The 27,621-nt window shown below is 41.5% G+C and overlaps 1 protein-coding gene across 1 annotated transcript in view; it reads right to left on the bottom strand.

The window, feature by feature from the left end:
• Nucleotides 1-1,524: 1,524 nt before the first annotated feature.
• LOC126272016 (NADH-quinone oxidoreductase subunit B 2-like) overlaps nucleotides 1,525-27,621 on the bottom strand; it is a 62,697-nt gene continuing 36,600 nt past the window's right edge. The window contains exons 5-6 of the mRNA XM_049974510.1: nucleotides 20,441-20,564; nucleotides 1,525-1,736 (exon numbers count right to left, since the gene is read on the bottom strand). Coding sequence (XP_049830467.1) covers nucleotides 1,639-1,736; nucleotides 20,441-20,564 — 222 coding nt within the window. The 3' untranslated portion in view covers nucleotides 1,525-1,638. The remainder of the gene's footprint in view (nucleotides 1,737-20,440; nucleotides 20,565-27,621) is intronic.

Here is a 27,621-nt window from a genome sequence, read left to right as displayed (position 1 = left end):
GGTAAAGGACATAGAATAAAATGAATGAATGCCTTTGGTTTGTAAACAGAACTTAAGAGTGCCATACAACAGAAGAAAAAACTCCTGGGCCATCTTGACCTGACAAGAGCAGTTAAGGGTTAAGCATTCAGTAACTCTTCCTAGCGTCAAGGAATTCCTCTGTTCAACCTCTTCTTTTCACTTGGGCACATGTATTTTCTGTTGGACTGTAATGGTAACTGGCAAGCCTCACAGACTCTTTGGCCATTGTTGCTAAAAGTTCAAACTGGTTGTAAAGGTGCTTGTCGCACCTGGCTTCCTCTGGCATCACCAGTTTTTTACAGCAGCATGAAAGTGAAATTATTTTCTCCTCTATTAACTGTAATTTCTTCCTTCCTTGTGCTTTAACAAGTATTTGAAAAAATTACCAGGATGGTGGCTGCATGACAGCCTTTCCTTCGTTAGTTGCTACTTTCAAACCATCAGTGCCCTTTGAATCAGATTTTGATTGAGCAAGGCCTCATCAAGATACACAATAAGGCTGCAATTATTTGTTTTCCTGATAATGTGCATTTTTCTCAGAAAAGCTGCCACAACATTATTTCTGTCCATCAGAATATATATAATCCCAGTTATTTCAAAATACTGGCAGTCAAAAGGTGGTGTCATGGGAACCAGTCTTTTTCTTTTTTTTTTTCGGTGAGTGGGATACTCATTGTGGCCATAAAATTCTTAAGCAGTCCTGTGAATCATCCAAGTGTGTGACAGTTCTTTGTTTTTGGTTGTGATGCTGTGCCATCATGAAGTGCAGCACTGCCATGTAAACCTTATCAGTGATGACAGGTGTCGTTTTGCTACCCATTACTCTTTGTTACCTGGCCACCAGTTTCACTGCTCCATTCTAGTTGAGTGCACATCCTTTGGTTGGGCAATATGTACCTTGAATTGGGAGTTTACATTGTGCAGCTGTGTAACTGATATTCAAAGCGAGTCAAAATCTCTGATATAGTCCACTGGACCATGATGTGTTCCATACAAAGAATTGGGTAACCCATTGCAAATGGCCAGTTGTTAATTATCTTCAGCCTTAAACGGCATACGCTTTTACCCATTGACCATATACTTTCACATTAGCAATTCTACACAATAGTTTTGTTGTGGGGTTACACTCTCCAAGAATTTTTTAAATGACATTCACCATCTACTGTACTACTAATTATGATTGCAATTTCGACCTTAGGTCATTTTCAACCATATTTAACAACTTGATAGTGACTTAAGGTCAAAATTGTAGTCGTGGAAATTTGAATAAATAGTACAGTTGATGGTAAATGTCATTTAAAAATAGCTCTTCTGTTTTAATAGAAACTTTTTAAAAGTTTTTAGACAGTAAATAATTCACTTAATGTGAAGCAGGAAACTAGAAAAATTCCCACTGACATCACTGATCAGATTCATATAGAAATTAAACATTGATTTCCTACCGTTTGTTTTGACTTGTTTTATTCTGAAGGCCAAACTATGGGAATAAGTGAAGTATTGATATATTTTAGATTAAATATTTTAATATTATAAACTTTACATAATTACAATAAATATTAGGGTACAAATTCCTTTTAACATTGTGTTAAAGAGGAAACCACTGCTCATCTAAGTAATTTACTTTCTGTACCACATCTGCAGTGTCTTCATTCGCTTAACTTTCTTTTGTAATTGGAGTATTCCATACAGTAGTGCTTCAGCTGTCGGTGGACAACCTGCAAAAGAAGAAAAGTCAGTCAGAAATGGTATCCACACATATTTTACTATTTATTCGATCCTAACTGACCGCAGTAAATGTTACTCACATTTTACAATCAAGTAACAAAGGAGTGAAAAAACTGAGATCTAGGTTCATCTCATTAATAATCTGATTTAAGGTATGCTTAGCTTGTTTGTTGTTGTTGTCTTCAGTCCTGAGACTGGTTTGATGCAGCTCTCCATGCTACTCTATCCTGTGCAAGCTTCTTCATCTCCCAGTACCTGCTGCAGCCTACATCCTTCTGAATCTGCTTAGTGTATTCATCTCTTGGTCTCCCTCTACAATTTTTACCCTCCATGCTGCCTCCAATACTAAATTGGTGATCCCTTGATGCCTTAGAACATGTCCTACCCACCGATCCCTTCTTCTGGTCAAGTTGTGCCACAAACTCCTCTTCTCCCCAATCCTATTCAATACCTCCTCATTAGTTATGTGATGTACTCATCTAATCTTCAGCATTCTTCTGTAGCACCACATTTCGAAGGCTTCTATTCTCTTCTTGTCCACACTATTTATCGTCCATGTTTCACTTCCATACTTCGCTACACCCCATACAAATACTTTCAGAAACGACTTCCTGACACTTAAATCTATACTCGATGTTAACAAATTTCTCTTCTTCAGAAAGGCTTTCCTTGCCATTGCCAGTCAACATTTTATATCCTCTTTACTTCGACCATCATCAGTGATTTTGCTCCCCAAATAGCAAAATTCCTTTACTACTTACTGTAAGTGTCTCATTTCCTAATCTAATTCCCTCAGCATCACCCAACTTAATTAGACTACATTCCATTATCCTCATTTTGCTTTTGTTGATGTTCATCTTATATCCTCCTTTCAAGACACTGTCTACTCCGTTCAATTCCTTTTCCAAGTCCTTTGCTGTCTCTGACAGAATTATAATGTCATTGGCAAACCTCAAAGTTTTTATTTCTTCTCCATGGATTTTAATACCTACCCCGAACTTTTAATTTGTTTCCTTTACTGCTTGCTCAATATACAGATTGAATAACATCAGTCTACTGACTGGTTTGATGCGCCCCGCCACGAATTCCTTTCCTGTGCTAACCTCTCCATCTCAGAGTAGCACTTGCAACCTATGTCCTCAATTATTTGCTTGACGTATTCCAATCTCTGTCTTCCTCTACAGCTCCCTCTAGTACCATGGAAGTCATTCCCTCATGTCTTAGCAGATGTCCTATCATCCTGTCCCTTCTCCTTTTCAGTGTTTTCCACATATTCCTTTCCTCACCGATTCTGCGTAGAACCTACTCATTCCTTACCTTATCAGTCCACCTAATTTTCAACATTCGTCTATAGCACCACATCTCAAATGCTTTGATTCTCTTCTGTTCCGGTTTTCCCACAGTCCATGTTTCACTACCGTACAATGCCGTGCTCCAGACGTACATCCTCAGAAATTTCTTAGTCAAATTTAGGCCGGTATTTGATATTAGTAGACTTCTCTTGGCCAGAAATGCCTTTTTGCCATAGCGAGCCTGCTTTTGCTGTCCTCCTTGCTCCGTCCGTCATTGGTTATTTTACTGCCTAGGTAGCAGAATTCCTTAACTTTCTTAACTTCATTGACTTCGTGACCATCAATCCTGATAAGTTTCTCGCTGTTCTCATTTCTACTACTTCTCATTACCTTCGTCTTTCTCCAATTTTCTCTCAAACCATACTGTGTACTCATTAGACTGTTCATTCCATTCAGAAGATCATTTAATTCTTCTTCACTTTCACTCAAGATAGCAATGTCATCAGCAAATCGTATCATTGATATCCTTTCACCTTGTATTTTAATTCCACTTCTGAACCTTTCTTTTATTTCCATCATTGCTTCCTCGATGTACAGATTGAAGAGTAGGGGCGAAAGGCTAGAGCCTTGTCTTACACCCTTCTTAATACGAGCACTTCGTCCACTCTTATTATTCCCACTTGGTTCTTGTACATATTGTATATGACCCGTCTCTCCCTATAGCTTACCCCTACTTTTTTCAGAATCTCGAACAGCTTGCACCATTTTATATTGTCGAACGCTTTTTCCAGGTCGACAAATCCTATGAACGTGTCTTGATTTTTCTTTAGCCTTGCTGCCATTATTAGCCGTAACGTCAGAATTGCCTCTCTCGTGCCTTTACTTTTCCTAAAGCCAAACTGATCGTCACCTAGCACATTCTCAATTTTCTTTTCCATTCTTCTGTATATTATTCTTGTAAGCAGATTCGATGCATGAGCTGTTAAGCTGATTGTGCGATAATTCTTGCACTTGTCAGCTCTTGCCGTCTTCGGAATTGTGTGGATGATGCTTTTCCGAAAGTCAGATGGTATGTCGCCAGACTCATATATTCTTCACACCAACGTGAATAGTCGTTATGTTGCCACTTCCCCTAATGATTTTAGAAATTCTGATGGAATGTTATCTATCCCTTCTGCCTTATTTGACCGGCAGTCCTCCAAAGCTCTTTTAAATTCCGATTCTAATACTGGGTCCCCTATCTCTTCTAAATTGACTCCTGTTTCTTCTTCTATCACATCAGACAAATCTTCACCCTCATAGAGGCTTTCAATGTATTCTTTCCACATATCTGCTCTCTCCTCTGCATTTAACAGTGGAATTCCCATTGCACCGTTGCTTTTAATGTCACCAAAGGTTGTTTTGACTTTCCTGTATGCTGAGTCTGTCCTTCTGACAATCATATCTTTTTCGATGTCTTCACATTTTTCCTGCAGCCATTTCGTCTTAGCTTCCCTGCACTTCCTATTCATTTCATTCCTCAGCGACTTGTATTTCTGTATTCCTGATTCTCCCGGAACATGTTTGTACTTCCTCCTTTCATCAATCAACTGAAGTATTTCCTCTGTTACCCATGGTTTCTTCGCAGCTACCTTCTTTGTACCTATGTTTTCCTTCCCAACTTCTGTGATGACCCTTTTTAGAGATTCCTCTTCAACTGTAATGCCTACTGCGCTATTCCTTATTGCTGTGTCTGTATCTGTAGCATTAGAGAACTTCAAACGTATCTCGTCATTCCTTAGAACTTCCGTATCCCACATTGATTCTTCCTGACTAATGTCTTGAGCTTCAGCCTACTCTTCATCACTACTATATTGTGATCTGAGTCTGTATCTGCTCCTGGGTACACCTTACAATCCAATATCTGATTTCGGAATCTCTGTCTGACCATGATGTAATGTAATTGAAATCTTCCCGTATCTCCCGGCCTTTTCCAAGTATACCTCCTCCTCTTGTGATTCTTGAATAGGGTATTCCCTATTACTAGCTGAAACTTGTTACAGAACTCAATTAGTCTTTCTCGTCTTTCATTCCTTGTCCCAAGCCCATATTCTACTGTAACCTTTTCTTCTACTCCTTCCCCTACAACTGCATTCCAGTCGCCCATGACTATTAGATTTTCGTCCCCCTTTATATATACTGCATTACCCTTTCAATATCCTCATACTCTTTCTCTATCTGTTCATTTTCAGCTTGCGACGTCAGCATGTATACCTGAACTATCATTGTCGGTGTTGGTCTGCTGTCGATTCTGATTAGAACAACCCGGTCACTGAACTGTTCACAGTAACACACCCTCTGTCCTACCTTCCTATTCATAACGAATCCTACACCTGTTATACCATTTTCTGCTGCTGTTGATATTACCCGGTACTCATCTGACCCGAAATCCTTGTCTTCCTTCCACTTCACTTCACTGACCCCTACTATATCTAGATTGGGCCTTTACATTACCCTTTTCAGATTTTCTAGCTTCCCTACCACATTCAAGCTTCTGACATTTCACGCCCCGACTTTTAGGAACATTATCCTTTCGTTGATTATTCAATCTTTTTCTCATGGTAACCTCCTCCTTGGCAGTCCCCTCCCGGAGATCCGAATGGGGAACTATTCCGGAATCTTTTGCCAATGGAGAGATCATGACACTTCTTGAACTACAGGCCACATGTCCTGTGGATACACGTTATGTGTCTAATGAATTGGTTTCCATTGCCTTCTGCATCCTCATGTCGTTGATCATTGCTGATTCTTCTGCCTTTTAGGGACAATTTCCCACCCCTAGGACAAAAATGAGGCTGACTTCTTATGCCGGAAGTCTTCGGCCGCCAATGCTTATTATTTATCAAAATTTAGGCAGTGGCAGGGATCGAACCCGGGACCAAAGCCGTTTTGATTATGAATCAAAGACGCTACCCCTAGACCACGGGTACAAATTGTAAATAGCCTTTCGCTCCCTGTATTTTACCCCTGCCACCTTTAGAATTTGAAAGAGATTATTCCAGTCAACATTGTCAAAAGCTTTCTCTAAGTCTTGTTCTGAGAAAATACAGAGTAACATCAAAATATAAACCACAGAAAGGCAGCATTGTCACAGCAGCTGAGGATCTTATTTCATTATTTTATGAACGAAACAGTCAAGATAACTTCATACTTAATGGTAAATGCCAGTTTTGGATGAAATGGGCCTTATTCAGATATAACACCAAATATAGGTTTAATGCTGGTACCACATTGTCATCTCGTAGAATCGGGTGTACTGCCAGTGGTCAGCGTTTTCCCTACACGATATTCAGAATGTAACTCGGCTTCTCTGTAAGGTGTTCGCTGAGACTCGCTGACCTTGACCAATATTTATGCCTGGGCAGTGTGTGGCACTCCCTATGCCGTCCGTGCCCACTGTGGACATTTCTGATCCAGGCGAGGCAACCCAAAACAAACATCTCAAGAGACATGAGGATCGGCGCAGCCTCCTACCTTAAGAAGATGTTGGCACCATATGTGGGAAAGAGGGTCCACACCACTTCCCCAACTCCTCAGACTTTGTGAAATGTCTCAACAACTTATGGATCTGACACAGACATCATGGTCAGTTTTATTCACAGGGTACCACTTCAGGACGCACTCGATATAATTAGTGAGGAATTTGACGGAGCCTTGCTGGATCTTTTCAAGCGTATTTTGATGTTGTAGCGGGACTGCGAATTTTGCCGTGCTACACTCGTTCCCTCAAATATAAATTATACCATCGCAGCGGTATGAGCGCTCGACGGTAGAGAAAATTGTAACCCTTTTTGTTTTCTATCTATCTTTTGTCTCTCGAGAGCGGAAGCTGAAGGCAGACATAAAAACTTATTGATGTGCAGACGTATTGTGGAAGTTTGTATGTATTGCAGAGGGGGGGGGGGGGGGGGGGGGTAAAATACATTGCATTCAACATCAAGATGGTTTTGTATGCATTAGTAATTCCTAGACAATGAAATTTACTGCAAAATTTTGGAGCCCCTACTACTTCTCACGCAGAAATTAAGGAGGAGATTTTTGAAGACCTGGACGCCGCACGCGAGAAGACATGTTATCATGGCAAAGGATGAACTCTTATCTATGCCATTTCCACCTGTTAATCACATTTGTTACTCTCTGTTCTCTTTCAAATAATTTTTGTAGTGGAAATTGGTTTGACTTTTGCTCAGAAACGCCACAAGGACAACTCCAACAAAAGCTTTTCCGAATCACTAAGTCCGATAACTTTTCTGTAATACGAAGTCTGATTTGCATTTCATTCTTTCCCATTTTCCACGGTCATTAACGATTTTAAAACCCCTTTTTATTCAGCATTTCTTCCCACATTTTCTTTCTTGTCCTCTCTCTCTCTCTCTCTCTCTCTCTCTCTTTCTTTTAACCACTAGAACTGACGACCGTGACAGGACGCAATTTTCGCATGTTTCGTTTTTGAGCAAATTTGAAACTTTAATTCGTATTTTTTCCCTACAGAGAATATCCAAAAATGCTGAAGTATAAAGGGTAACTAAAAGACCAACTTTATTGTCCCTAAGCAAATGATTATACAACAATATTGTAAAGAATTTTTGTAACTAATTCAATCTGCTTTTCTTTTCATGTTAACATGATTGATGCAAAACTGTTATTTTGAGACCTTTTGGTGATTATCCGATGGAGATGTATTACGAAAATCTATATTTTGATGGATACGATTTACGCAGAAGTGATTGACCAGCCGCTGCAGGACAGAAAATTTAATGGTAAGTCACACAATTATGTTTTATTCAAACATTCAATAGCCAACTGCAGAATCCATTTTTCCGTTTCCACACATCCTGTATTGTTATAGCTGCATATGACGATCATGAATCTGACCGCCAAACAGTCATTTGTTGCGAAAAATTTTGTCCGCCCTGCTGCATCTTTCTCAACCATTGTTTGCAATAGAGCAATCATTTACATTGACGAGAAAATATTTCAACCTAAATTTGAGTCAAATCTTTACTAATCAGACTTATATTATTCCCTTTTTACTTACGATTATACATCTTCTTACAATGGAATGTGGTAAGGTATAGATAGTTTCGGCAGATGAGTTAAGTGAACTATATTCATCGTTTTAACCAACAAGAAAGTCCGCGTTTCCCTCTATGGACGAGTTCACAGATCATTGCAATGATTTTGCCTCAAACTCACAACATTTGTGATAATACACAGATGGTGACTTTAAATGACAAAATGTGGAATGGACGCAAGACTAGACTGTCAGCGCCATTGTTAACATCAATGTCAGAACCGAATATGATTTAAATTCAGCAATGTGAGAAGTCGGACACAGGAGACTGACAAACTGGACCGACTGTTAGAGTTATTTGCAGACATGAAACAAGACATTAGACAGAAAATTGATGCAAAACTGGATGCACTTGGTCAGGACTTTAAATAAAGGCTAGATAAAAGCTATAAAAAATTTGAAGTATTAAACCGTACTATGACCGAAAAGTTTGAACAAACGACAAAACAGATGACAAAATTAAAAAACACAGCTCAGCCATCGATTTGAGACATTGTCCAACCGAGTCACTAAACAGGAAGAAACTTTGGTTACATTCACACATGAAACAAAAAAACAATATCACCCGATGTGAGAATCAGTTAACTCAAATAGTTAATGTGCAGCAGGAAGTGAACACTCATGTGGAAGAGTTAGCTCAGGCCCACACTTCAGCTAGCTCCACCCAAGAAAAGCTGACTGAAGAAGTGGGAAATATTACCCAAAAGCTCACAATGGTAGTTCTTGAACAAACCTATCTCAAAGAAAAGATAGAAAAATTAGAAGACCGACCGGACCTCACGTCACTAAACGACACCAACATGGCCGAAAGAATTGTACATGAATGTAAATTGTGTGACGACTCTGGACAAAAAAAACTTGAAACTATTACACAGGACATACTTTCAAAAAACAAAGACACATGTTAAAGACGAGACAATGTTGAGCCGTGTTTGGCGATAGGTGCAAACGCATCGTCAGGGAACGACAGAACAGCTAAAACCATGGCTAATGACACAGACAGAACACCTATTGTGGAATTACCTATTTCCAATCAAAATTACAATGTGCCACTTTCTTTTCACCAAACGAGCAATATTACGGTACGACACCTAGAGTAGCAAGTGACACAAACCACGTAAATACAGTTATGCCAACCGGCATGGCCGATGACATGTTTGTAAGACATGGGTATTTCCATACATTTTCCAGTGAGGACAAGCACAAAGTTCACCCTATTGTGTTTATTAGATCATTTGACGGTGTTTTTCCACATAGTTGGTCAGAAGTCGATAAAGTCAGATACGTCACCAATCTCATGAGAGGATGAGCAGCTAAGTGGTGTGCTGCTATGAAACGGCGGAGCCTTATTTTTGAACTATTCGAACAAGCCTTCTTGGACGAATTCTGAATGAGCAACAGAGTCTAAATGAGAGAAGAGTGCAACTCCTAGACCTATGACCCTAAAAAAGAGACATGAAGACAATGCTTTGAGAGGTACCTAGACAAGACACTGTACTGGTCCAAACCAGCCGACTTGCCAGCGATAATTGACACTTTAAGAGCCACTTACCCTTTCCATACCGAGACAGATTAATAGGAGTACCGGAGAATGGCATTAAGACTTTCTTAAACTTCTTAGATCAAATGGAAGTACTTTACAGAGGCAATTCACGCCATTCAAATTTTACTCATATTATTAACCAAAATCAGCACCCACCCCAAAGGACCTGTAGTGACAGTGGTTGGTGGAACCATCCGTCCATGCCGTGACACAATACTATGCCTGCGCGCGAAACATATTCAAATAGAAATATGTATGACATTAAGAACAACTGCAGAAATTCGTGGAATAACAACAACAACAACAACAATAATTATCACCCATATCAAAATGGTAACTAAATGCAAAATGAAAATCACAAACACAATATGTGGAACACACAAAATTCAAGCATGACAAATCATAACCCGCCACGAAGTAGCAATAACAAATGTGGTGTGCCATCAGCTGGAATGTAAACATAGTGGAGCTGGTCAATGAACACGGCCAAACACATCAGATGATGACCGAGCTAAGCGCTCGTGCTTCGATCGTGAGGTGTTGCACAAGCGCAACGGCTGAGATGGTTTGTTTTCTCAGGTACGACGACAAAATGACAGCAGAACATGATTTAACAAACCTATCAGGTTGATGGCCTTGTTCTTTTGCGTTCACATCCCAAGTCTACAAAATTACAACAACTGAACAGAAAATGGCAGCTATTGTATTCGGGTCCTTTCAGAATAGCAAGCATATCTCACCCAGATTATTACTCCCTAGAATACCGGTTATCTCACAAGCCGAGGGGCTGCATCCCCACAAACATTTAAAACCCTTTGTGCACTAAAACAACAGAATATAATGACAACTAATTTGAACATGAGCAAGTCACTGTGAAAACGAGATGTTAAATATTTGTATTGAATACTCGAACATTAAGTTATACAGTCTAAGAACGCAAAAGTTAATTTATGGAAATTATATACTGCAGTTACACTTTTACACATAATTATGAAGAGAATGTAAGCCCAGGTGAGTACACTTACTGAATGACAAAAGATATTCATATAGGAATGAGATCTACGCAGGTTACATTTGTTGTTAATTGTAAATTATAAGGTGAATCAACAATTAAGTTATTTCAAGGCACTCTAATGACAGGAGATAATAGATATTGAGATGAGTAATGACATAGGGATGTAGCAGAATGAATGAGAATGTAAGACTGAATGATCAGTATGAATGAGTTAATATTTAAGTTAATATAAGAAGGTAAGTCACTGAAGTAGTTGATGGAGACAGCTTATTTGAGGAAAATATTATTAGAGTTTTATGGGAATGGAAGTGCCAAATGGCCCCAAGTATGTGATATATTAATGTTTGATGAGGAATATGTTTTGGTAATATTGTGCTATGTAGGGCCAGAGGAGTGAGTAAATTGTCAACATCTTAAAGATTACATAAGAATTTCAGTTTGAAAGAAAACATTTGGGACGAGTTAGAACAAACGTTAAATATGAATCTATTTTCAGTGCCCTTGAAAATGAACGAATGCAAGAAAAGAAGAGTGAACATAACGATGATTACAGCTGTTGAAAGAAGTGTAATAAGAATGGAACTTGGAAACACATTAGCTTTAATTTATTTCAGAAGTGTAACTTGGTAACATTTCGTTAAGTTTTGTTAAGCCACTGTGTGGAAGAAAACATTTATAGTTTGTGTCCAGACAGGAGAATGATATTTTAAGGAACTTAAGTTCAAATATAGTTTTTACACATCCCTAATGTGAATACATTTGTGTATACGAAATTTAGTGCGATGTTAGCCCTTATTATACTTACACACAACCCTGAGGAAGCAAAAGATAGAGTTATTAAGGCTGTTTTGCGACTTATACAACACCTCCACTTAAGCGAACAGAAGACAACATTTGACTTTTCACGTTATGCAAGGAGCAGTGATCACCCGTGCAACCGATGTCGAGCAATGAACACTGTGAAAGAGACATTTTACTGTCAATTATAATACTATGTTCTTTATTTATGTTTTATAGAAAGAAATGATATATATACACCACATACATGATGTTTAACCTTCACTAAAGTAGAAGAAAGTCCATGGTTGAACTCTTGAGAGGAAATTTGATACATTATTATATAATATATATTATGAGAGAGACCATCTCTGTGAGATATATTTTCCATTTGTATAGACGGTATCCACATGAAGTGGAGATATCAAGGAAGTACCGAGCAAATATGTGATTGACTCGTGCAAGGATTTGTTAAAGTATAATACACTTACTCATATGAACAGTCAGAACGCAAAGAGAGAATCTGTCATGATGTTACACTACACAAACTTGACGTAAGGACACTTACATTTACCCATGATTTGGTAAATGGTAAGCACCTCATTTCACACACCCCTTTAAGGTGATGCAAACATTATTATGTATTATGTTCTCTTTCTATGTCGTAGCTGTAGGATTTGTTAATTTATAGGTAGAGAATAGTTTCCTTCAGTGTATCTTTCTTTCTCCATTATCCTACCACCTCCTGCAGCTTGGTATTGTCTGTTTATGGAATGTAAGAATATATTGTGTGACAGCAAACATTCAGGTATGAATAAAAAGACATCAATATTTATGGCATTACAAGCCTGGTCAACCACTAGCCAAGATATGGAATCAAAAGAAAGAATTGAATTATAAATGAAGGAAAGCCTGTGCTTTTAATATTAAGTCTGATAGCCCTTGGCACACCCAAATGTGAATAAAGAAACTTAATACCGCAATAAAAGAAAGCCAATGGGACTTTTGTAAATTTATATGTATTTGTATATGTGTTAAAACTTTTCATAATTAACAAAGTGAACTGTTAAAATGTAAATATGGCAAACTGTGTTACTTATAAACGACAACATTTGTGAAGCTTATGGTGCATAAACCGAATAACTGTTTGTAAACCAATATAAACTGCAATTTACTTCGAGGATAATGAGGATTTTCACACTGCAAATGAACGTTTGTTGGCTAGTGTAAACAACGTGATGAAACACCTACCTTTGTGAACATCGATGCCGTTATTCCTGGCCGGCCTTCAGATGCTTTGAACACAAAAAACTCAGCATCTGTTGTAGGTGATGTGGAGGCTAAAAACTACATTGACCGTATACGCCCCGGAAACAAGTCATGAAGAAGCACAAGGACCTGGAGTGTTGTGTCGTAACAGAAGACATGGACATTGCTTCGGATCACGCACATGCTCAATCTTATGGTGTCACCTGACTTAGCATGCCATTTATGCAGGAATAACAACTTGTAATGAACACTATGTGAAAGTGAATACTGTGCAAGACTGTCATAACAGAGATTTTGAAACTGCCGCATGCGGAATTCAGTGATGCTATTGAGCATGCGCAAAGACTAAGTGCTGCCGTAGATGGACGCACACAACATTAGCTGTGCTTGCGAGCACCTTGCTCGAACAATGTAAGTGTGTGTGTGTATATATTAATTTTGTAAAAGGGATCAAAACTATAACAATTGTATTTAGTATATAGCTTTAGGAAGTAAGTAATGACAGTTAGGTATATCTATTATATTGTTTGCTAGCCAGCCACGCTAAATGTTTTACAGTGACAGTCAAGGGGGGGGGGGGGGGGGGGGGGTGATGACGCGGACTTTGAATTTTGCCACGCTACACTCTTATACCGTTGCAGTGGTATGAGCGCTGGATGGCAGAGAAAATTGCAACCCTTTTTGTTTTCTATCTGTCTTGTCTCTCGAGAGCGGAAGCTGAAGGCAGACGTAAAAACTTATTGCTGTGCAGACACATTGGGGAAGTTTGTATGTAATTCTGAGGGCATAAAATACATTGCATTCAACATCAAGACTGTCTTGTGTACATTAGTAGACAATGAAATTTACTGCAAAATTTTGGAGCCGCTACTACTGTTCACGCACAAATGAAGGAGGACATTTTTGAAGACCTGGACGCCGCACGCGAGAAGACATGTTATCATGGTAAAGGATGAACTCTTATCTATGCCATTTCCACCTGTTAATCACATATGTTATTCTCTGTTCTCTTTCAAATAATTTTTGTAGTGGAAATTGGTTTGACTGTTGCTCAGAAACGCCACAAGGACCACTCCAACAAAAGCTTTTCCGAATCACTAAGTCCAATAACTTTTCTGTAATACGAAGTCTGATATTCATTTCATTCTTTCCCTTTTTCCACGGTCATTAACGATTTTAAAACCCCTTTTTATTCAGCATTTCTTCCCACATTTTCTTTCTTCTCTTTTTGTTTTTTATTAACCACTACAACGTCGATGTAAATCCTTTATGGAGGCCAATTCTATGAGCAGATTGAAGGAGTGGTCATGGGTAGCCCCGTTTCTCCAGTAGTGGTGAATCTATTTATGGAGAAATTTGAGGATGAGGCAGTTACAACTGCTGCCTACCAGCCCACATGTTTCTTCAGATACGTTGATGACACGTTTGTCATCTGGCCACAGGGCAAGAAAAGACTGGTTGAGTTCCTGAACCATCTGAACACAAGACACTCCAACATCAAGTTCACCATGGAACTCGAGAGTGATGGTCAGCTCCCATTCCTCGATGTCCTGGTAAAGAGGAAGGCAGACAGCACCTTAGGCCACAGTGTGTACAGGAAACCAACACACTGACTTATATTTATAGGCTGACAGCTGCCAACACCCACAACAGAAGCATGGAGAACACTCGTAACCGAGCCAAATCACACTCTGACCCAGACAGCCTGACAGCAGAATTAGAACATCTACAAAGAGTGTTCACAGACAACAGATACTCCACCAGGGACATCCGCAAAGCACTCCATCCCACCAGATGACCTGAGGCAACAGGAGAGAAGCAGAAAGGAGACCAGACCAGGAAAGTAGCCTTTCTACCATATGCTGGACCTATATCTGCCAAGATCAGCAGAATCTTGATAAAACACAATAGCAATATAAGGACGCTCCTTGGAACTGTCAAGGATGATTTGGGGTTAAGGAAAGCTGGTGTCTACCTCATACCATGTGAATGTGGGATGTCTTACATTGGTCAAACTACTGGAACAGTCGAAATAAGATGTAAAGAACACCAGAGACTTACCAGGCTACAACAGGTAACTAAATTTGCAACAGCAGAACACTGCTTGACCTTTAGCACATCATGGATTATGACAAAACCAAAATCCTGGGCTAGTGTCATTAATGAATCGATTGAAATGAAGATGGTAGAGAACTTGATCAACCGGGAAGCAGGATATTAGCTTAGTACTGTGTGGAATTCTGCTTTGGAACTACTACAGAAACAATGGAAGAAAGTTCCCTCCTCCAGGAATGAACTACAGACGTCCAAGGGCGTAAGTAACGGAACAACCGCACACGCAATACCAGGCAGCAGCAAGCTCCTTTGAGGATGACCTTCATAACATGCAGCTCCAACAGCAGCTGGATGCCGCAGGAAGTGCACCTCACAGGCACATACTGGGTTCGAAGGCCAGGAGAATGGCTCAGCCACGAAAGAAACTCACCGCGGTCACGAACAGCACAAGAACTTCAACAGAACCACGATAGTGCTAGGATTGCACCTATCGGGTGCGGACCTAATATGGAATGCCTTGGGATGTCCGCTACCTCAAAAGAGAGCCGCAATGGGTGCAGACGGCATAGAGTGTGCCACACACTGCCCAGGCAAAATCAGCTCATCAACCAGCCTCAGGGAACATCTGATGAAGACTCCAACCACTGGCAGTACACCCGATTCTACAAGATGACAACAAATCACCGGGAAAGTCTTAGAAATTATGGTACCACATTCATACAATTAAATTTAAACTGCAGTACTCTCTATCCGGCATGTCACAATTGAAAAATGCCCCAATGCCTGGTGCAAGTGAGGCAAAAGACATTGTAATTGTAAAGTTTCTACAGGGAGGGAGGGGGGAACTTCAGTCCCCATATTTTTTTTTACACATGTTTCTGCAAATTAACAGGCTAACACCGACCTGCCTCAATCAGTGTGCTCTCGTCTCATTCTTGATAATGTTGTGTTCCATGCACTGCTGAGTTGGAAGCCACTATCCCGATTGACCAGGTTATCAGTTACCCGCATCTCCACTGCCTCTTTAATAATACAGTCCCAGAAACCTTTCGCTCTCTTCTCAGATGTTCAGAGATGCGTTGTGTTATGCAACACTGTGTCTGTGCGATATATTGTTTCCCACATTCACAGGAAATACTGCAGACACCCAGTGTTCTTAGACCCAAGTTGTCCTTCATTGAGCCCAGCATATTTCTGATTTTTGCTGGAGGATGGAAGATGGTTTTTTCTCCCTCACCAGTGCTGAGCTGGCACATTGGAGGATGCGTTTGGTTCTTGCCATATGGATAGGATGTCACAGGTGTGTGAACTGCGGCAGTACGTACTTGTCCCGACAGCATTGCAAGAACGCCTTCTTGACCCGAAGTTTTGCAATGATTTGATACTGCAATATATGTCCTCCCTGTAGAGGTGTGTTATATGAGAATGCAGGATGTCTCGGCGAATCTCAATGATAAAATCTTCTCGGGTTGACAGCCAAGTCAATGTGTTGTTTTCCAGTAACGTTTAAGCAAGTTTCTTACTTGCCATCTTCAGGCGAAGTGTTGAGTTCGTGTCTCATCCGGATCTTTATAGCCATTGGACCACAGGCTTCTCTGCATCCTTGGAGCCGGGTGGGCCAATGAGGCACGAGCGGAATTGGCGCAGCGGCGCGTGGTGAGTGGGTGAGAGGGGGGGGGGGAGGGGGGGGGAGCAGCAGGAGCAGCAGCAGCAGCAGCAGGCGTTGGGTCCTGGCATCTCGTCTCAGTGCGGCCTGTTTCGGTAGCTCAGTCTACCATCTACCGAAAGAAAACACACACAGACCTGTACATAAACACCAACAGCTGCTATCACCCAGCACAACGGAAATCTGTGCTCACTACTCTTGTCCGCAGAGCTCGTGACATATGCGACAAGGACAGTTTATCTACTGAGATTCAGCACCTGAAGACAACCTTCCATAAGAATGGATACACCAAAACGCACATTAGACGCACTCTCAAGATGGGAAAGAAGAAGAAAGAGAAGGACCTTCAGGAAGAAGAGAACAACAAAGGTCTGGCATTCGTCCCATACGCAGGGCGGCCAATGGTCACGATACAACGCATCTCTGAACATCTGAGAAGTGTCTGCCTCCGACAAAAGAAGCCCGTGGTCCAGCGGCTATAAAGATTTGGAAGAGACATTAACTAAACACTTCACCTGAACATGGCAAGTAAGAAATTTGCTGAAATGTTGCTGGAAAACAACACATTGACTCTGCTGTCAACCGGAGAAGATTTTATCATCAAGATTCGCCGAGAAAGCCTGCATTCTCACACAACACTAATCAATATTTTGTAACATACCAATGTAAGTGCCTAATGACAAGAAACCTATTATAAACAAATTACGCAAGAGACATAGAAATAACAAAAGTGGATTTATGCTACAAGCAAATTTTGAGGATGCTCATGAAGGTAATGCACTTCTGTTTTGGTTTTCTACACAGCAGTTCTCAGATCTCTCTTTGTATTTTACCTCTTTCACCAAACACGGCATCCAACATTTCGGACACGCTCCTGATTAATGCTGCGAAGCCTCTTTAAGAATCACCTCCCATTCTTTCAGGAGAGCCTCCAATAGGTCATGTAGAGTCTATGACAGATCCTCGTCTCTGGCCAGTCCAATATACAATCAATAAGATTCAACTCAGGTCTTTGAGCATGCCATGTATAAACTATGCTTTATCGAAAAAACTCTTAACACAATTCTCATAACACGTGGGCGTGCACTGTCATGCATTAGTGAAAAGTTATCACCAATAAATGGAGCAATAGCCACAACATGCCCCAAAAGGATTTCCTTCAAATACTAATATGCTGTGTCACCCCCATGGTCCATTAAGACCAAATCTATCCTTGCACTCATACTGATTCCTGTCCACATCATCACAGAACGACCTTGAAAGGCATCCAGGATGAAACATGTTAGGGAATGCCTTTCAGCAGACCTTCTCTGTTCTTTAGTGTCAGGTGATTCCAGGTCAAATCATGACTCTGTGAACAACACTTGCTTCCATTGCTCTACTCTCCAGCCACAATATTTCCTTATGAAACACTATTCAGTTGTGCAATGCTCTCTGGTGAATTCTTGACCTGTAGCAGGTCTTCTGGTGGGAATGTTGGCTCCTTCAAATCTTCTTCAAACAGTTCTTTCACTAACATTGACCCCCTTGAACTTGGCGGAATCAATTTTGTACTTGCAGGAAGTGTGATAGTCGTAGAGACTTAAGTTGTAAGAAGTGGGCATTTATTGGTGATGTGGCTCTTCAAGCTTTATCGTGGTTTCTTTGCATAGTTTCCAGTCTGCCTATACCTTATTACAGTTTTGGAAATCATGGAATGTGTAGTTCTAACATTTTTGTAATATAATGCATGCTCCATCCATCCTCCAGCAAAGCAACAGCTTTTGCATCATCTTCATGTTTAACACCACATGCCTTCGAGACAGCTGATTATGATAATCACAGAAAGATCTTATAAACACACATGATTTAAAGGGGAACAGTACAAGATACGACAATAAGTGTTAGAAGAGTGGGAAAAAAATCAATTTGCACAGGGAAAAACACTTAAAGCTACTGGAATAAACAATCAACATTTCATTGTTTTTTCCCAAACCCCATTAACATACACCATCTCAAAACAAAGGATAATGCGCTACAGCTTGATTAAATACATAATTACACAGAATTTATTATGTGCTGTGTTTTTCACATCAATCAGTGCATTTAAGTGACCTAGTGATAACATCTGAGGTTCCAAGTGGTTTTTTCTGATAATGCTGTAATGTAGAAAGAAGTTGCAAATTTTAGAAAATTATAGTGCAATACAGGACCTGCAGAAGATTGACATTTCGTGTAGGTATTGGCAGTTGACTCTCAACATACAAATATAGTCACAGCCATTAAATGTCTGAGTATGCATAATGAGTGATAAAAAGTTGAACAGCCACACAAAATTAGTCACAGGGATGGCAGGTGCCAGACAGATTCATTGGGAAGACTCATCAGGAATGTAATCCATCCATGAAGGAGATAGCTTACAAAACTCCTTGTTCAGGCATAGTTTGGTTTTCACAACGTATGATTGCTAGACGAAGCACAATAGATTCAAAAAGATGGCTTGCATTGCATCACAGTTTCATTTAGTAAGTGTGAAAGCTTCAAGGTGATGCTCATGAAGCTTCAGTAACACACACTACAAGAGGCGTTGTGCATCACAATGTTGTTTCCAGAAACAGATTTTCACTCTGCAGCAGAGTGTGCGCTGATATGAAACTTCCTGGCAGATTAAAACTGTGTGCCAGACCGAGACTCGAACTCAGGACCTTTGCCTCTCGCGGGCAAGTGCTCTACCAACTGAGCTACCCAAGCACGACTCATACCCCGTCCTCACAGCTTTACTTCTGCCAGTACCTCATTCCCAGGAGAGCTCCTGTAAAGTCTGGAAGGTAAGAGACGAGGTACTGGCGGAAGTAAAGCTGTGAAGATGGGGCGAGAGTCATACTTGGGTAGCTCAGTTGGTAGAGCACTTGCCTGCGAAAGGCAAAATTCCTGAGTTCGAGTCTCGGTCCTGCACACAGTTTTAATCTGCCAGGATGTTTCACAATGTAGTTTACTCTTAAAATTCAGAGAGCAAATGTTCATACAAGAGTCAACCAATATATCACTTCCTCCATGTATATCACATGAAACAACCATGAAGGTGAAATGAGATCTGATTTCACAAGAAGGCTTACCAAAAAACGTTCATCCCAAAGACAATGTGTGACTGGAACAGAAGAGGGAGTTGGGTGGGGGCTTGGGGTGGTGACAGTGATACAAAGAGCACTCATAAACCACAAAGCGGCTTGTGGAGTACAGATGTAAACGAGAACTCTTTCTTACGTACAGCTGTTGGTGCAGTCAACAACGTGCATCACTGGAAAAGAAACAAAATTTTAACTCATCTGACCACACTACATGCTTTCCATCAGTTACTGTGTTGTTTGGAACATAGAAGAGTGTATCTCTATGTGCCCTGGAAGCTATGGCTTTTTTCGGGGTATCCAACACCAAATGTCCATTGCTGACAGTTTCTTTTGCAAGGTTTGCTCAGAAACTCATTGAGATGAGCCTACATTCATTGACAGCAGCAATTCCTGTGAAGTTCAAAACCATCTGTGATTGACAAGGCCCACCACTCACTTCTGGTCCTTGTCAGGATCTTTTTACAACAACTGCAATACATGGTTGCAATTGGTAGACTGTTCCTTCTAGACAGCCCACATGATACAACAAATCAGGCAACTTCATTCATTGTCTCTATGGCATACATAAAAACAGCAGTGCCTTTCCACCACATATCTACATTGACCCATCTTAGGACACTGATCCAAACAACCAACTGGCAAGTACACACAACAGACAATTACTGCCTACATCCACATTTACCTTTGTTACGTCAGCTTTCTACAGTCCGCACCCCCCCCCCCCCCCCCCCCCCACACACACACACACACACACACACACACACACACAGAGAGAGAGAGAGAGAGAGAGAGAGAGAGAGAGAGAGAGAGAGAGAGAGAGAGAATGGTATTTATTCTTGCTCAAATTGGATGTTTACCTGGTACATAAATGTCCACTGGGATAATTCTGTCACATCCCCTTACAACAGAATATGAATAGTGATAGTAACCTCCACCATTTGCACAGCTTCCCATTGATATGACCCATCTTGGTTCAGGCATCTGTAAAAAATAAAGAGTGTTCTGACACACAGCAGCAGTGAACTAAATTGTTATTACAAAACACAGAGCATCTGCATCTCAGTGGTTCCAGACCTGGCCTAATTTTTCCCACCTTTGAGAGGTTTGGTGTATTAATCGAATTTCCTGCCTTTGGAAACCAAGCATAACACTATAAGAAGTATTTATTAACATGGAATCAATAATCTTTCTACACACTTCCACAATATGGTGAGTAGAAATGTACGATTTTCATAATACTGTCAAAACACACACACACACACACACACACACACACACACACACACACACACACACACACACACAAAGAGGAATGGTGGGGGGAGATGGTCGAACAAGGCAGCTAGGTCAGCAAGAGGGAACAGGTGGTAAGCTCCATTCCTGCCCGGATTCTAACAGCCACAGCCACAGCCTCAAGAGCCGTGTGAAGTGGCACTGGGGCACTAGGAACAGTGGGAAGAACATAAACACAGACAACCTGTCGTATTCTACGTGATTCTCTCAGTAACCCGTGTAGCCACAGAGGGAGGGGGTCCGCTGAACAGGAAACCAGGTTTCCTGTAGGGCCAGACAAGTGACACAAAAGCTGTTTGAATTCAGCAAGGTGGTGGAAAAGACGACGGCAATACCACTGAAGAATAATGGTGTGAAGACCATGAAAGAACCTGGGGGGGGGGGGGGGGGGGGGTATAGGTTACACCTGAGAAGCACTCGTCACCACCAATTGCAAAGTAGCCTGATCAACTTCCATAGCAGCTGCGGGTTGAGCAACATCTAGCTCCTGAGGGGACAGTAGATGCTTCACCTTATCTTCAAGTGCAGTGGTGAACTCCTTTTCTGTCTATGTCCTTCTGCTTTTGTTTTTTCTTCTTTTTGGTAGGGTCCTGTTTGTCCTTCAGTTTATCAGGCTGGGTGGGCTTTTCCGACCCAGTCACATGGACCGACGAAGACCTGGAATCCCTACGGCCCTCAGGTCATGGCTGACATCAGGAGGGGCAGTAACCATGGAAGGGGGGGGGGGGGCGGCACCAAGCAATCCCTTCCGCGCGAGGGGAGCCAGAGGAGGCGGGCACTACCTGGAGGGGCACGAATAGATGGCCAGGCTGGAGGGGCCCCCAAAAAGCGGCTGAACTTGGGGGCTCATTGCCAGGGACAGCGACATCGAAGCTGCTGCAGCAAATGTCGATGAAATGTGCACAGGGTGAAGTCGGTCGTACTTGCATTGAGCCTCTGTGTAAGTGAGCCTGTCCGAGGTCTTATACTCCATAATCTTCCATTCTTTTTTGATAAACCGCGCAGTCTGATGAGCAAGGTGAATATTTCTGTCCGCAGTTGACACAAGCAGGAGGTGGTGAACACAGGACGTTGGGGTGGAAGGCACTTCCACAATCCTGACAGGTACGGTTGGTGTGGGTGGAGGTTATACTTAACAGCCGAATTAAGTTAATAATTGGCTCCTTCTACCGACCCCCAGACTCCGATGATACAGTTGCGGAACAGTTCAGAGAAAGTTTGAGTCCCGTAACAAATAAATACCCCACTCATACGGCTATAGTCGGTGGGGACTTCAACCTACCCTCGGTATGTTGGCAAAAATACTTGTTCAAAATCGGTGGTAGGCAGAAAACGTCTTCCGAGATTGTCCTAAATGCATTCTCCGAAAATTATTTTGAGCAGTTAGTCCACGAACCCACGTGAATTGTAAATGGTTGCGAAAACACACTTGACCTCTTAGCCACAAACAATCCAGAGCTGATAGAGAGTATCATGACTGATACAGGGATTAGTGAACACAAGGTCATTGTAGCTAGGCTCAATACCGTTTCTTCCAAATCCATCAGAAACAAACGCAAAATAATTTTATTTAAAAAAGCGGATAAAGTGCCACTAGAAGCCTTCCTAAAAGACAATTTCCATTCCTTCCGAACTGACTATGCGAATGTAGACGAGATGTGGCTCAAATTCAAAGATACAGTAGCAACAGCAATTGAGATATTCATACCTCATAAATTGGTAAGAGATGGAACGGATCCCCCGTGGTACACAAAAAAGGTCTGAACGCTGTTGCAGAGGCAACGGAAAAAGCATGCGAAGTTCAGAAGAACGCGAAATCCCGAAGATGGGCTACAATTTACAGACGCGCGAAATTTGGCACGTACTTCGATGCGAGATGCCTTTAATAGGTTCCACAACGAAACATTGTCTCGAAATTTGGTAGAAAATCCAAAGAAATTCTGGTCATATGTAAAGTACACAAGCGGCAAGACGCAGTCAATACCTTCGCTGCGCAGTGCCGATGGTACTGTTATCGACAACTGTGCCGCTAAAGCGGAGTTATTTAACACAGTTTTCCGAAATTCCTTCACCAGGGAAGACAAATGGAATATTCCAGAATTTGAAACACGAACATCTGCTAGCATGAGTTTCTTAGAAGTAGATACCTTAGAGGTTGCGAAGCAACTCAAATCGCTTGATACGGGCAAGTCTTCAGGTCCAGATTGTATACCGATTAGGTTCCTTTCAGATTACGCTGATACTATAGCTCCCTACTTAGCACTTATATACAACCGCTCACTCACCGATAGATCGTACCTACAGATTGGAAAATTGCGCAGGTCGCACCAGTGTTCAAGAAGGGTAGTAGGAGTAATCCATTTAACTACAGACCTATATCATTGATGTCGGTTTGCAGTAGGGTTTTGGAGCATATACTGTATTCAAACATTATGAATCACCTCGAAGGGAACGATCTATTGACACGTAATCAGCATGGCTTCAGAAAACATCGCTCTTGTGCAACGCAGCTAGCTCTTTATTCGCACGAAGTAATGGCCGCTATCGACAGGGGATCTCAAGTTGATTCCGTATTTCTAGATTTCCGGAAAGCTTTTGACACCGTTCCTCACAAGCGACTTCTAATCAAGCTGCGGAGCTATGGGGTATCGTCTCAGTTGTGCGACTGGATTCGTGATTTCCTGTCAGGAAGGTCGCAGTTCGTAGTAATAGACGGCAAATCATCGAGTAAAACTGAAGTGATATCAGGTGTTCCCCAGGGAAGTGTCCTGGGACCTCTGCTGTTATTGATCTATATAAATGACCTGGGTGACAATCTGAGCAGTTCTCTTAGATTGTTCACAGATGATGCTGTAATTTACCGTCTAGTAAGGTCATCCGAAGACCAGTATCAGTTGCAAAGCGATTTAGAAAAGATTTCTGTATGGTGTGTCAGGTGGCAGTTGACGCTAAATAACGAAAAGTGTGAGATGATCCACATGAGTTCCAAAAGAAATCCGTTGGAATTCGATTACTCGATAAATAGTACAATTCTCGAGGCTGTCAATTCAACTAAGTACCTGGGTGTTAAAATTACGAACAACTTCAGTTGGAAGGACCACATAGATAATATTGTCGGGAAGGCGAGCCAAAGGTTGCGTTTCATTGGCAGGACACTTAGAAGATGCAACAAGTCCACTAAAGAGACAGCTTACACTACACTCGTTCGTCCTCTGTTAGAATATTGCTGCGCGGTGTGGGATCCTTACCAGGTGGGATTGACGGAGGACATCGAAAGGGTGCAAAAAAGGGCAGCTCGTTTTGTATTATCACGTTATAGGGGGGAGAGTGTGGCAGATATGATACATGAGTTGGGATGGAAGTCATTAAAGCATAGACGTTTTTCGTCGCGGCGAGACCTTTTTACGAAATTTCAGTCACCAACTTTCTCTTCCGAATGCGAAAATATTTTGTTGAGCCCAACCTACATAGGTAGGAATGATCATCAAAATAAAATAAGAGAAATCAGAGCTCGAACAGAAAGGTTTAGGTGTTCGTTTTTCCCGCTCGCTGTTCGGGAGTGCAATAGTAGAGAGATAGTATGATTGTGGTTCGATGAACCCTCTGCCAAGCACTTAAATGTGAATTGCAGAGTAGTCATGTAGATGTAGATGTATAATTAATAGACTATTGCATGATACTGTTAGGAAGTGTATATTGACAGTGTCAGTCAGACAGAAGAAGGAATCTGATAATTTGCAACCTAATCAGACAATTCGCCATTTGGACACCTGCTGCACAATTAACAATTTATCAGGACAGTCATTATCTGTTGATCTGCACTTAGAATTGGTGCAAATGTTGACACTAGTCCATGAGCTGTGCTCACAGAAGAAATAATAGCCAGTTTAGAAGTAGGCATTCTTAGTGGGGGCATGGTTACTGCTGATGAAATCCTTATAGAAGCCGTAAGAGTACAGGCTCGTGCAATGCCTCCAAAAAGTAATTTAACTAGAGGTGAGAGGCATGCTGTAGAAAGCCTGAATGAGGATGACAATATTATCATTCTCCCACTGACAAGGGAAATGCAACAGTTGTTCTGAATGTGAATGACTATCATTTTAAGATTAATGACTTACTGGATCAGCAGACATATAGGAAACTGAGTGATGACGCCACTGACAAAGTTTGTACAGCTGTTACGTGGATGATAAAAAAAAAAAAAGTCCTTTCAAATAGTGTGTTGAGAAAAGTCCTGTTCAATTCATTTTCACTGCCAACAAAACTTTATGGGTTGAAAAGGTGCACAAAGAACATGATCCTCTAAGACCTATAGTGAGTGTTACTAGTTCACCCAACTATTCAATTGCTAAATTCTGTACAACAACATTACAATCATTTGTGGGCCATCTGGATTCATATATCATGAATTTGGCACATTTTATTAGTAATTTAAATGGCATAGTCAGCTGAATTGGATTTTTCCTTCTTATGCAGCAGAACTGTTTAAATATTGCCCCACAACCATATATTTCAAATGGAATGATGAGTTCTATGAACAGATGGTTGGCATGGCTATTGGGGGGGAGGGTGGGGGGGGGGGGGGCGCTTGAGAGAGTTATAGCGAATTTCTCTATGGGAAAATTTGAGAAGTTGGCATTGGTGGTGGTGGTGGTGGTTAGTGTTTAACGTCCCGTCGACAACGAGGTCATTAGAGACGGAGCGCAAGCTCGGGTTAGGGAAAGATTGGGAAGGAAATCGGCCGTGCCCTTTCAAAGGAACCATCCAGGCATTGGCCTGAAACGATTTAGGGAAATCAGGGAAAACCTAAATCAGGATGGCCGGAGACGCGATTGAACCGCCGTCCTCCCGAATGCAAGTCCAGTGTGCTAACCACTGCACCACCTTGCTCGGTGAAGTTGGCATTGCAAATGGACAACAAGGAATATTTGGTTCCAGTGCGCAGATGATATATTTGTTTTGTGGAGGCATGACAGAGAGGAACTAGTTCATTTTCACAAGCATCTCAATAGAATTAATCTGAAGATCCAGTTTACCATGGAGCAGAAGGTAGGTAGCAATATTAAATTTTCTTGATGTGCAAGTTGTCAAGGAGATGGTAGATGCTCGCAATGGTTGAGATCCAATGACTGTTAGCAGAATATGGAATTGGTGGGTTCAGGAGGATAATACGGAATGCAGTGCTGGATCCCAACGGCCTCGTATCACTAGCAGTCGAGATAACAGGCATTTTATTTGCATGGCTGTAATGGATCACGCAGCTACTTCTTGATCCCTGAGTCAACAGATGGAGACGTTTGCAAGACAACAACCATCTGCACAAACAGATCGACAATGTTTGCAGCAGCATGGACTATCAGCTTGGAGACCATGACTGCGGTTGCCCTTGACGCTGCATCACAGACAGGAGCACCTGCGATGGTGTACTCAATGACGAACCTCAGTGAATGAATGGCAAAAAGTCATTTTTGCAGATGAATCCCGGTTCTGTTTAAGGCATCATGACGGTCGCATCCATGTTTGGCGACATCGCAGTGAACGCACATTGGAAGCATGTATTCGTCATCGCCATACTGGCGTATCACCTGGTGTGATGGTATGGGGTGCCATTTGTTACACGTCTCTGTCACCTCTTATTCGCATTGGCGGCACTTTGAACAGTGCATGTTACATTTCAGATGTGTTACGACCCGTGGCTCTACCCTTTATTCGATCCCTGCGAAACCCTACATTTCAGCAGGATAATGCACGACCGCATGCTGCAGGTCCTGTACGAGCCTTTCTGAATACAGAAAATGTTCGACTGCTGCCCTGGCCAGCACATTCTACAGATCTCTCACCAACTGAAAACATCTGGTCAATGGTGGCCGAGCAACTGGCTCGTTACAATATGCCAATCACTACTCTTGATGAACTGTGGTATCATGTTGAAGCTGCATGGTCAGCTGTACCTGTACATGCCATCCAAGCTCTGTTTGACTCAATGCCCAGGTGTATCAAGGCCATTGTTATGGTCAGAGATGGTTGTTCTGAGCATTGGTTTGTCAATATCTATGCACCCAAATTGTGTGAAAATGTAATCACATGTCAGTTCTGGTATAATATATTTGTCTAATGAATACCTGTTTATCATCTGCATTTCTTCATGGTGTAGCAATTTTATTGGCCTGTAGTGGAATCCCTTATAGGCCTTCCAAGTATTCATCATATCCAGCATTGAGGTACAGATAGTGTTGAGGATCAGTGGACAAAGTTCAAAACCATCATACAATATGCGTTAGATGAGTATGTGCCAAGATCGTAGAGGATGGGAAAGAGCCACCGTGGTACAACAACCGAGTTAGAAAACTGCTGCGGAAGCAAAGGGAACTTCACAGCAAACATAAACATAGCCAAAGCCTTGCAGACAAACAAAAATTACGCGAAGCGAAATGTAGTGTGAGGAGGGCTATGCGAGAGGCTTTCAATGAATTCGAAAGTGAAGTTCTATGTACTGACTTGGCAGAAAATCCTAAGAAATTTTGGTCCTATGTCAAAGCGGTAGGTGGATCAAAACAAAATGTCCAGACACTCTGTGACCAAAATGGTACTGAAACAGAGGATGATAGACTAAAGGCCGAAATACTAAATGTCTTCTTCCAAAGCTGTTTCACAGAGGAAGACTGCACTGTGCTTCCTTCTCTAGATTGTCGGACAGTTGACAAAATGGTAGATATCGAAATAGACGACAGAGGGATAGAGAAAC

This window comes from Schistocerca gregaria, chromosome 5 (genome assembly GCF_023897955.1).
Source record: "Schistocerca gregaria isolate iqSchGreg1 chromosome 5, iqSchGreg1.2, whole genome shotgun sequence".
Taxonomy (NCBI): domain Eukaryota; kingdom Metazoa; phylum Arthropoda; class Insecta; order Orthoptera; family Acrididae; genus Schistocerca; species Schistocerca gregaria.
Note: the sequence above shows the minus strand (reverse complement) of the source record. Positions and strands in the feature narration are given on the sequence as shown.